Below are 12,994 nucleotides of genomic sequence, written 5' to 3'. Positions count from 1 at the left end.
TTACAACAACGGTACCAAATCCTAAGGGGATTTCCCCCACACAAGGCTAGACAAGTCACTTACCTCAAATTCCGTTCAATCAATCTGTAAGAATGCTTTTCGCACATGCGGCCAATTATGTGCACCTGCGGAACCACTTCTGCGGCCCGTGATCTGCTTCTGCGAAATCCGATCTTGGCACCCATTCCACTTCTGCGGTCAAAATCCCGCTTCTGCAGGTGCGTATTTGCTCAAACACATCCGCTTCTACGGACATGCCTTCCCACACTCGTCCGCTTCTGTGACCAATCTTCCGCAGAAGCGGCTCCTCTCCTACGGTCTTTATGTTGTATCTACAACTACTGGCCAAGTCCCCCAGCCCCGCATCTGTGCCCAATTTCTCTCTTCTGCGGGCTCGCACTTGTGGTCAATCTTGCACAGGTTCGATTACACCAAAACAAGCCCACCAAAAAATCTTCTAAGTCCAAAAATGATCCGTTAATCATCTGAAACTCACCCGAGGCCCTCGGGACCTCAACCAATTATACCTACCAGTCCTAAAATATCATACAAACTTAGACAAGCCTTCAAATCACATCAAACAACGCTAAAAACATGAATCACGCAAAACAAAGCTAAAAACACGAATCACACATCAATTCAAGCCTAATGAACTTCAAAGTTTCAAATTCTACATCCGACGCCGAAACCAATCAAATCAAGTCTGATTGACCTAACATTTTGCACACTAGTCATAATTCACATTACGGACCTACTCTAACTTTCGGAATTGGAATCCGACCCCGATATCGAAAAGTCCACTCCTGGTCAAACTTCTCAAAAATCATTATTTTTCCAACTTTCACCAATTAGCGCTAAAATGACCTACAGACCACCAATTCAACATCTGAACACGCTCCTAAGACCAAAATCACACTACAGAGCTATAGGTACTGTCAAAACGCCATTCCGGAGTCATCTTCACACAGTTCGAACTACGATTAATTTCTATGACTTAAACCTCTATTTTAGGGACTATGTGTCCCATTTCACTTCGGAACCTAAAATAAATCTTCCCGACAAGTTACATAACCACTAACTGAAGTAGAGGAAGAAATAAATAGGGGTTCGGGGCTAATTCTCTCAAAACGATCGACCGGGTCATTACAGCTACGTCGCTTGCATTACACATTAGTTCAAAAGGCACACACCATTATGGAGCGGTGATGTTCAAAAGCTCTCATGAAATCATCACTGAAATTAAACTTAGCATCCTTCTCAAGAAGCTTGCATGACGGGTTCCCCATCTTAGAGAAATCTTTGATGAAGCGCCGGTAGAAACCCGCATGACCTAAGAAACTCCACACACCATTCACCGAAGTTGGGGGTGGAAGCTTATAAATCACCTTAAGCTTTTCCTTGTCTACTTCAATTCCATTCCTTGAGATTTTGTGGCCAAGGACAATACCTTCCTCGGCCATGAAATGGCATTTCTCCCAATTGAGCACCAAATTTGTTTCTTCACATCTAGCCAACACTTTGTCCAAATTTGCAAGACACTCATAAAAAGAATCTCCAACTATCGAGAAGTCATCCAAGAAAACTTCAAGGTAGTCCTCTACCATGTCCGTGAAAATAACCATCATACACCTTTAAAAAATCGTCGGTGCATTGCACAAACCAAATAGCATCCGCTTGAAAACAAAAGTACCATAAGGACATGTAAAGGTTATTTTTTCTTGATCTTCTGAAGCAATGAGAATTTGGTTGTAGCCTGAGTACCCATCAAAAAAGCAATAGAAAATACGGCCGGCCAATCTATCGAGCATTTGATCTAAGAAAGGAAGTGAGAAGTGATCCTTCTTTGTGACTTTGTTGACCTTGCGATAGTCCATACACATCCTCCAACCGGTCACTGTTCTAGTAGGAATCAACTCATTTTTTTCATTGCTGACCACCATCATGCCCCCCTTCTTTGGGACACATTGAACCGGAGAGGTCCATGAACTATCAAAGATGGGGTAGACAACCCCGGCATCCAACCACTTGATTATCTCCATCTTAACAATTTCTTGCATCGTTGAAAGAATAGTACCCAACAAGAGTCGGGGTCAATTTTCACAAGGAATTACTATGGGTGTTTGGAGTATACACTTGACGAAGGCGAATGTAATAACTAAATTGCGCTTCCAAACAAATGGCTATGATTTCTAATTCTACTTTTACTCTAACAATTATAAGCTAAGAAAAGAAACTAGAAGTGAATGACGGTTTTTGTTGTTTTTCCAAATAGTTAAAAAGCTTATGGATGTAACCTTAACCTAGGTGTTCACCTAATGGGTTAAATATGTTAAGACTTATTTTGTTGATTGGGGTGTATTATAGCTTTCAACTCTATGCTACCCTCTTAATACCTCTCGGTCAAAGAATGATTTTGCCCAATATGGCTTTCTCAAGCCCAAATGGGTATCAAACTAAATAGTCGATATGAGCTCAAGTTGGGTTCTCACTATCTCTAGTTTTAACCCTTTTAATTAGGCTAATCAAACATTCAATTAGCCCAATTCCTTGTTAGCCAAGTTATCCTAGACTAGGTCCCTCTTTCTCAAGTATAGACCAAGTCAAAAAGATATGAATCAATGTTTGCAACCATTAATTCTAAATTTGAAGCATAAACTAAGCTAAATAATCAACACTCAATCATAAACAAGCATTAAATTAAATACCCATAAGGTTTACACACTAAGGTTGGGTCACAACCTTAGTAAGAATCTAGATACTCATAGTGACAAATGAAAAAAACAAAGAAGAAATGCTAATTAAACTCATAATCTAATATTAAAATGATAAAATATGATGTTTAAATCCAAAAATAGTCACAAACTTTCTAAAAATGGCAAAATATAACGGCTACAGCAGCTCAAACTTCAAAAACTTGACCTAAAAATGTGAATCTCGTCTATTTATAGTGTCCCAAAATTCGCTAACAAAACTGCCCATCGAGAGGTTCTGCAGCCACACAGTTCTATGTGTGGCACGCAAATTGCTTCAACTGGAAGAGTCTTGGATTTTACAGCCGCACAATTCTGGATTGCGGCTGCAAAACACCTTCTGCGGCCGCACAATTCATGTGCAGTCCGCACTTCAGCAAGGCTTCAGGTCTTCATCTTTTGCACACTCTCTGAACCTTGAATCATTTGTCAATGCAGACCTTGTTCTACGATCACACAATTCATGTGTGGTCCGCACATTGGCTAAAACTCTACTAGGCTCTTTTACCTGATCTGCGGCTGCAGATGGAATTCTGTGGTCCGCACTTTCTTCTGCGGACCACACTTCTTGAGGTTTGTGCCCCTTCTTGCCTTGTGAGTCGGAATACTCCTTTTTGAGTTAGATTTCATCATGGGAGATCAAACATCCAACATTCTTGTAATTTTCACACTTTCATTAGTTTCGGGAACATAGATCAATACTTTCGGACTAAAACAAAAGCAAAAAGGTGTTAATAAGTAGTCAAAATCTACACTTTTCAGAACCCTATCTAGAAGGTGGATGATAAACCCAAGCCAATCGATCTTCCACCTATTATCCAAGCATTCCGTAAGGACCAGGTCCATGAAGGTAGCATTGTTCCTTCTTTCCTGCCCAGGCAACACGACCTTGTTAACAAATTCAAACAGCACTTTGTGGGCAGGCTTCATCTCACTTTTGTACATAGCCATGGGCTGAAGCTCTTCCTCATTGTAAACAAACTTCCTTGTAATGACAAGTGAGGTGGGGAGGTTTTCTAGGCTTGGCCATTTTAGTTTTTTGTAATCATTGTACCCTTCAGCAGGTACTCCCAGAATATCTCCCAATTCCTTGTCGTCAAAGCTCACAGTCACCCCCTTCACCACACTGGTGACCCTGCCATCTTTGATCTCACAATTTGTCATGAACTCCACAATCTCAGTTCTGGCAGGCCTTCCTTCCATCTGAAGGACCATGTCCTTCCAACCTTGCAGTTATAGTTTTTCTACCAGCATCACCATGCCTTCCTCCTCCAAGTCCCTGCGGAGTCTATCCTTCAAGATAGTTCTTTTCCCAAACTTAACCATCTTGTCCTGCTCTTCATCACTTTCCTCTTCTTCTTCACTTTCCTCTTCCTCCACTATTTGCACTTTTCTAGATTTTCTTGCATACCTGGTTCTTTTTGCCAAGGTAGAGGGCTCTGCATCAACAGTCTTTAAAGGTGACTTCTTCTTAAAATCTTTCTATTCTTTTCCTTTAGAGTCACAACCTCCACCTCCTCTGCCTTGTCTTCATCATGAAGGACCAGGTCCATCTCCTCAATTTCATCTGCCTGAACATGCTCACTCACTTTCTTCTTTCCCTTTGCAACAACTTTTTTTTTACTCTCTTCTAGGGCTCTTTCCGGTGCAACCTCACTATGCTTATTCTGACTCCTTGTAGCCCTTCCTCTTGTAGGAGGAGTCTCTATAGGTATAGAAGAGGTAACTTTTATCTTCTTGTTTGCCCTAGCAATACCAGGGATTTTAACTCATGAACTCTTTTTCTTTTTCGGATTATAGCTGTCAGACACTCGTTTTAATAGATCTGTGAATGGTCTGTACACAGATGGAACAGGTTCTTCGAACCTCTTCCTCAATTTAACCAACCCCTCAGCTGCACTTGCATCACCAGCACCACTACCCTCTTTTTCTCTCCATCTTTCTTCCTCCTCAGCGGCATCCTCACTCCACAATACCATAGCCCCAGTCTCCTCAGTCATCTCAGCCGGAGTAGGTGAAGATTCAACCACTCCTTCTTTTCCCTTTTCCCTCACATCAACTTGAGTACCCTCACTCTCTTTTTCTTTTTTCTTTTTATCTTTACTGCCAATTTTTCTAGATTCAGTGATTTCAACCCCAGCAATAGTTACAATCATAACAAATATGTTCTCCAGATTCTCAGCAACCCCAGAAATTATTTCAGACACAACCTTAGGACCAAAAGCTACCTGCTCTATTTCAGATGAAATAGCTTTTTTCCCCTAAGTTGCAGACTTAAAAGATTCTTCAGATTTTTTGGGCTCTTCTTCCTGGCTTTCCCTCAATTGCTCATTAATTTTCTTGATTTATTCTCATCCAGTGACTATTTTGCGAGCAAGCATCTTGAACCTTCCTTCTTAGAGGTGGGTGTGGTTGAAGGTGTGATAGATGGTGTAGTTAATAATTCTTTGGGTGGTGATGAGGGGGTTTTCAGAAAAGTTAGCCATTGATGTGTGTAGATGTGTGTATGGAAGTGATGAGAGTATGTGTGTGTAGAAGAGATGAGAGTAGATAGAAAGAATTGTTAGGCGGCTAAAATTTAGAAGTGAGAAAATGGGTAAGGCCGAATCAATGTAAGAAGGGAGAGTTTAATTGGGTAACGAAATCTTTTTAGAAGCTCAGAAGTCTAATCAAACTAGGGGTTAGTTTGAAAAGATATTGGGGACTTTCCCTAGAATCTAGGCAATTATGGTACTGGGACTCTTTTCTAGGTGAAACTGGTTCATTTGTAACGAATAGGCTTGAGGGAGGTTAGGATTAAATAGTTCTCTCTCTTTGCTCATGATCCAAACACAGTTATTTCAAAATATGCGGAGTGGAGAGTACATTCCATGTAATCTTGATGAACCCGGTTCTTCACTAAGAATTCTCTTGTGTAAGTCTGAATGTTTCTAAGAAAATAAAGATAATGCATTAGAGATTAATGAGATATTTTAGCACATGGCACAAGAGTATACTAGTAAAATTATGATACTGAGCAAAGCCTAATCTAATTATTTGCAAAATTCGCAAATTATCTAACCAAATATTGAGTTGGAACTAGTTCCTTTTAGGTGATCTGAATCATCCATAATTCTAATTTGTTCCTTTCAAAGTGATCTCTACTTAGATCTTTTGTCAAGATGTCAGCTATTTTCTTGTCAGTAGCACAAAATCCCACAGTGATCAAACCTTTTTCATAGTTGTCCCTAAAGAAGTGATGCCTAACATCTATGTACTTAGTTCTTTTGTGATGAACCGGGTCTTTTGTCATACTAATTGCACTAGTGTTATCACAAAAGATGGGGATACAACCTACATCAATTCAAAGTCCATTAATTATTTTTGATCCACAAGAATTGAGCACAACATAAGGCAGAAACCACATACTCAGCTTCAGAAGTAGGAGAGGTCACAAAATTTTGCTTTTTGGTGACACAAGACATGAGCCAAGAAAGTGTGCCATACCTGAGGTGCCCTTTCTATCCACAAGAAAACCTGCATAATCAGCATCAGTATATCCCACTAAGTTGAAATTACTACCTTATGGATACCATAGATAGAGGTCAGTGGTGCATTTTAGGTGTCTCAAAATCCTCTTGACAGCAGTCAAATGAGACTCCTTTGGATTTGCTTGAAATCTAGCACAAAGCCCTACACTAAAAATAATGTCAGGTCTGGTAGCAGTGAGATATAACAAAGAGCCAATCATTCCTCTATACAACTTCTGATCAATAGATAAACCACGTTCATCTGTATCCAATTTTGTGGTTGTTGCTATAGGAGTGTCAATTTCTTTGGAATCTTCCATTTTAAACCTTTTAAGCAACTCTTTTACATAGTTCTGCTGATGGATTATAGTTCCACTTGAATTTTGTTTAATTTGTAAGCCTAAAAAGAAATTAAGCTCACTCATCATACTCATTTCAAATTCACTCCTCATTACTTTAGCAAATTCTTTACTTAACTTATCTGTAGTTGCTCCAAATATTATATCATCAACATATATCTAAACTACCAAGATATCTTTACCTTTTTCTTTCAAGAATAAAGTATTGTCAATTTTACCTCTCTTATAGCCATGCTCAAGCAGGATTTTTGATAATCTTTCATACCATGCTCTTGGAGACTGCTTGAGCCCATAAAGTGCCTTATCAAGCTTGTACACATGATCAGAATATTCCTTGCTTTCAAAGCCCGGAGGTTGCTTGACAAACATTTACTCCTTTAGATAGCCATTGAGGAAGGCACTCTTGATATCCATCTGATGGAGAGTGAATTCCATGTAAGCAGCAAAGGCTATAATGAGTCTAATTGCTTCCAATCTTGCAACTAGAGCAAAAGTCTCATCATAGTATATGCCATCCTCTTGACTATATCCTTGAACCACCAATCTTGCCTTGTTTCTTGTAATTGTTCCATCTTCATCAAGTTTATTTCTGAAGATCCATTTTGTGCCAATTACTGATCTATAATTGGGTCTTGGTACCAGATGCCAAGCTTGACTTCTTTCAAATTGGTTGAGTTCATCTTGCATTGCATTCACCCAGTATGTATCCTGCAAAGCCTCAGAAAAAATTTTAGGTTCAATAAGAGATAAAAAAAGCATCAAAAGGACAAAGATTCTTCAAGGAAGATCTGGTTTTGATTCTAAAGGTTGGGTCAGTAATTATGTTCTCAATGGGATGAGAACTTTGATACTTGTAACGTTTCACAACCAGTTGGTTTTCCCTAGATGTTCCTTTAATGTTTTGTTGTTAAGGAACAGGTTCATGGACAGGTTCCCTCGAGGTTTGAGGATCAGTTCCTCTTTGTTCAGTTCCCCGTGTCAAGTTCCCCAAGGTGAAAGGACATGTTCCATAACTTATTCCTTCCTCTAGTGCAGCTTCAGTCTAGGCTGTGGTTTCATTTGAGTTTCTTACCATCCCAATTCCTTCATCATCATGTTCCTTCCTCTCAGAAAGAATGTTAGTTTCGTCAAAAAATACATGTACACTTTCTACTACACATATAGTTCTTTTTTTATAAATCTTATAAGCTTTACTATGTGAAGAATATCCCAAGAATACTCCCTCATCACTTCTGGGATCAAACTTACCTAGGGAGTCTTTACCATTATTGTGCACAATGCACTTGCATCCAAATGCCCTAAGATGGGATATATTTGGCTTTCTCCCTTTAAGTAACTCATAGGGAGTCTTCTCAACAAGAGGTCTGGTCATGCACATATTTATGATGTAGCATGCAGTGTTCATAGCTTCTGCCCAGAAACTATGGGGCAGTTTACTGGAAAGGAGCATAGTCCTAGCCATTTCTTCCAATATCCTATTCTTTCTTTCAACTACTCCATTTTGTTGTGGAGTCCTAGGAGCAGAAAAATTATAATTTATGCCATGCTCATCAAAAAATTCAGCAAATTTAGCATTCTCAAATTCAGTACCTTGATCAGACCTAATTAATGCAAGTTGATTACCTAGTTGTTTATGAGTTTTTCTAACAAAAGAAGTAAAAATGTCAAATGCTTCATCTTTAGATGTTAAAAACAATGTCCATGAAAACCTAGAGTAATCATCAACAAGCACCATAACATATCTCTTACCACCTCAGCTCAATGTTCTCATTAGCCCATAAAGGTCCATATGGACCAGTTCCATCGTCCTGTTAGTGCTTACCATTTTCTTTCTTTTGAAAGAGGATCTTACTTGCTTCCCACTTGCACACACCTCAGAAACTTTATCTTCCTTGAACTTAATATTAGGCAGCCCTATCACCAACTCATTGGAAACTAGTTTATTGAGTTAACTTAGACTAGCATGTACAAGTCTCTTGTGCCAAAGAGGGGATCATTATCCAACACACTTAATCAAGTGAGTTCATTATCTGAAAGTGTGTACATACCCACCAAATATATGTTGTTCACTCTTTTTCTCTGCAAAACTATCTTGTCAGTGGTAAGATTAATCACAAAGCATTTTGTAGAGGTGAAGGATATCATGTTACCTCTATCCCACAATTGTGATACACTTATTAGACTATACTTTAGTCCATCTATCAAGTATACATTCTCAATAGAGTGAGAATCAGTCTTACCTACCTTCCCAACCCCAATGATCTCACCTTTCTTTCCATTTCTAAAGGAGACATTACCTTCTTTAAGGTCCTCAAGTGAAAGGAACTGGTTCTTGCTTCCTGCCATGTGCTTTCAGCAGCCACTATCCATGTACCATATTTGGTTGCTCCCCTTCACTTGGACATGCAAAAAGAAATCAAGGGTTAGTCATCGGAACCCAAAGGATAAATCACATTCTTTTTAGCCAAACTTGGCAACCTAGTTTTCCCTAGAACAATTTTTTTGTTCTTTTGATCTGCCTTCTCTTTTGTAGTGCATTCACTCTTATAGTGACCATGTTACCACAGTGTGTGCAAATCATGTTCTCAGGGAATGTGAGGTACTTTCTTTTGGGATCCCACTTAGGTGCAGAGTTACCAAAGCCAAGTCTTTTTCTGTTGCTACTATGATGTTCTTGTAGCCATAAAAGTGCATCAGAGGACCTGTTCTATTTACAAGTTCTGTCTAGCTCATGCTTGACCTTGTTTAGATCATCCTTTTGGATTCTTACCTATCCATCCCTCTTATACAACTCATCTTTCATTTTATCTATATTTTCTTCTACAGTGAGTTGTGTGTGATCAACTATCTTTTTGCCTGTTCCTAATTTCAATTTTAGATTTTCTGATCTAAGTTTTAGGACAGTTGTGTCAAGTGCATGAACCTAGTTCTTCAACACAGTATTTTCATTTTCAGTTTCACAAGCCCTAAGTTTCAGGTTTTTGCACTTAGCTTTCAAAATCACACATTCTTTTGACAACTGTTCCTTTTCATTATTCACATCCTCAGATTCATCAATTAGCTCTAGTAGTAACTCAGATAACCGTTCTTTAGACAAAAATTTAATCTTGTCTTTGAGATGAAAAACACTTACCTTAGTTTCTTCATCAGATCTCCAATGGCCATAAGTGCTCGTTCATCACCATCATTATCATCATCATCTGCGCTTTCTCCCCAAGCAGCGACCATAGCCTTGGTTGATCCTTTGCTGTTGCTTTTCCTGGGTTGAACATGTTCCTTCTTCTTGTTCCTACGTTTAGCTCTCTTCTTCTTCTATTAAATTTCCCACAAAGGACAGTTTTTGATGTGGTGATCAGTCTTTCCATACTTGTAGCAGCCATCATTGGTTTTCTTCTCAGAAGCATTTTCCTTGTCGTAGCTTCCACTTCTTGAAGAACCCTTTCCTCTTCTTAGGTACTTCTTGAAGTCTTTGGTGATCATAATCATTTCTTCATCTTCCATATCAGAAATTTCAGTGATTCTGAGTGCCAAGCTCTGTTCCTTCTTAGGTACATCTATTTTCATAGTTTGTATCCTAAGTTCATAGGCAGTGAGATTCCCAATCAATTTATCTAGTGGGAGAGTGGCAATGTTCTTTGATTCCTAGATGGCAGTGATCTTGCTTTCCCAAGTGATTGGCAAGACCCTAGTAAGTATCTTCTCAACTCTTTCTTCTTGAGGGATAATCCTTCCAAGAGAGTTTAGTTCATTTGTCAAGGTTCTGAACCTTGTGTACATCTCCTGAATGGTTTCTCCATCTTTCATAACAAAGTTCTCATACTGTGAGTAGATTAGAGTTCCTCTTTATCTCTTCACCTGAGTTGTTCCTTCGTGGGCCACTTGTAGTGTGTCTCAAATTCACTTCGCATTGGAACAACCTTGGATTGTGTTGTACTTATCTGGACCAAGTCCACAAACAAGCCATTTCTTGGATTTGGCATTCTTTTCCCATTTCTTCAGATCATCAGCATTGCAATCAGCTCTTATCTTTGGCACATCTAATCCTTCAGCATTTTCCTTCAATATAGACAGTGGACCATCAGTGACAATGTCCCATAGCTCATAGTCTTCTCCTTGTATGTGATCACTCATCTTGTTCTTCCACCAAGAGTAGTACTGGCCATTAAAGAGTGGTGGCCTAGCAGTGGATTGCCCTTCCCAATTTCTAGGTGGTGCACTCATCTTGATCTTCTCCTAAGGGTGTTAGCCTCTTCAAGGATAACCCTCTCTGATACCAATTGATATTTATATTTCAATACCACACAAGAGGGGGTGATTTATATGGTGTCCAATTTTTTGCGTGCACAGATTATCAAAGGACATGGTTCTTCTATGTGTTCCTTATACTACTATTGCGGAATAATAAATACAGAAAGTAAAGAACACAAGTATTTTTACGTGGAAAATACCTGGCTCAAAAGGTGAAAACACCACGACCTACTACCCAGTAGGATTTTTTCCAACACTTCACTAAATCACTGAGCCAAAAACAACATTTACAAAGCTCTTGTAAACCTAAGGGTTACCTCTAACCCTTTGTGGCAACCAGCCTTAGACTATTACAACAATTTCAAGTTAACTCTAACTGGAACAATACACTCAAAGTACCTAGTACAAATACTTCTGAAGAAAGCTGAAAGGTACAACTCAAAAGCCCTACTACAATGAAACTAGAATAAAAGACAGACACTTGGAACTGGTTCTTCTATCTGGTTCATGTAACTTCAGGTTTGCACACCTGAATCACACAGGAATTGCTTGCAAAATGCCTTGCTATTTCGCTCTCAACTCTTATTTAACTTCAGCGTTTGTGTATCCCTGTAAAATGAGAACATCCTGTAATATATAGAGTTTGTAGGATAGGAAATAACTAGAAGTCTAATGCTTTACTCTTCCTTGGTGGAAGAGTTCTAGTTATCTTCAAATTCTAACTCCTCCCTTATCTAGGATAGAGTTCTTTTCGAGTAAGGAGTCCTTCTCCTTATCAATTATGCAACATTTTCGTTCAGAAGATATCAGATATAACCACTTAAGCTTATCTTCTTTACGTGCATGTCTTGTGCTCGAATCTGCCCGTGTCTGTGTACACTGTGTATGGACCTGGTTCATGCTTGAGTTCCTTTGCCAATCATCAAAACAAACTTACTTAGGCCAATATTGTATTTATGTCATTCCTCAATATTAGCACTTATTACTTTTCTTGACACGTTTCGAATGAGACGGTTTCAAGTGTTGCAAACTAATGGTTGCAAATTAAAGTTGCAATGGTCATGGTTAGGAGAAGTATATAAGAGAGATTCATGGTTTAAATGTCTGCACCCAATACCTACCTTCACAGCAAGTAATGTTTGAATTATTCTAGGCTAATAAAGTTTCTTATCCTCATCCTTTTCACAGTTTTTTTCTTGAATGTTTGTTGTTAGAAATTGGAACAAACTGAATAATATATGGGTTTAGATTTACTGGTATACCTCATTCCGAATTTGTCAGAGCTGAATTCCAAATGACTGTTGCAGAAAAGATGATTTCATAAGAGCTCTGCCAAATTTGTTTACATGTAATGTTTTTCACTTTCCTCACACATTAGTATTCAATGCATTTCACAGGCAAAATTTCAAATCTGTCAATGTAGATGGAATAAATCTAACAGTGTAATTTTAGTTGTACATCGAAGTCATTGAAGAAATTTTGATGCTTCTGTTAAAACAATTCTTCATTTCTTTGCTAGATAGCAAGGGGTTATCGATATATATTGTACTTTTCACTTTTCACGTGTCACTTCAGATTAAATAAATGTATATAAATTCTGAGAACTTTCAGAGTACTGGGAGATCTTCCAAGATGTTGAAATCGATGTTTTCACGAAGGTGGCCTTCTAGCTGACTTAATTGGTAACCATGATACATTTTTACGTTCTAAAAAATTACTCACTTTTTATATTTATATATATCCTTTACATAGATGTCACAATAATATACTAACATCGTGATGTTTCTTTTCAAGTTTATTTAGGCAACTCGCTTGACCGGAGAAAGTTGAAAACTATAAGCTATGTTATCACTTAGAGTAGTGAAATAAAAAGACCCTACCACTTTTTACTTTTCTTATTTTTTCACTTAATTATGTTTCATTAAAGCAATAAAGAAAAGAGGGTAGAGCGAGGATTTACAACATGTAACTGATTTGTGAAAATATCAAGTGTTGATTTGAAGTAAGTTTATAAATAGATGTTTCTAATGTGTATGTAGGATGACTTTTCAATCTGATGATAGTAATATGCTAATCTATTCATTTATTAAGTGTTTTTCTTCTTGATTTTTCTTAGAGGACTTCTTTG

The 12,994-nt window shown here is 38.3% G+C and overlaps 1 protein-coding gene across 1 annotated transcript; it reads right to left on the bottom strand.

Annotated features, from left to right (window-relative positions):
- Window positions 1-10,260: 10,260 nt before the first annotated feature.
- Window positions 10,261-10,749, bottom strand: LOC138894643 (uncharacterized). Its single transcript, XM_070179356.1, has 2 exons — window positions 10,536-10,749; window positions 10,261-10,415 (listed from the first exon to the last, which is right to left on the bottom strand). Exons 1-2 carry the CDS (start codon window positions 10,747-10,749, stop codon window positions 10,261-10,263), a joined length of 369 nt encoding a protein of 122 aa, XP_070035457.1.
- Between the last annotated feature and the right edge of the window lie 2,245 nt (window positions 10,750-12,994).

This window comes from Nicotiana tomentosiformis, chromosome 6 (genome assembly GCF_000390325.3).
Source record: "Nicotiana tomentosiformis chromosome 6, ASM39032v3, whole genome shotgun sequence".
In the NCBI taxonomy this organism is placed as follows: domain Eukaryota; kingdom Viridiplantae; phylum Streptophyta; class Magnoliopsida; order Solanales; family Solanaceae; genus Nicotiana; species Nicotiana tomentosiformis.
Note: the sequence above shows the minus strand (reverse complement) of the source record. Positions and strands in the feature narration are given on the sequence as shown.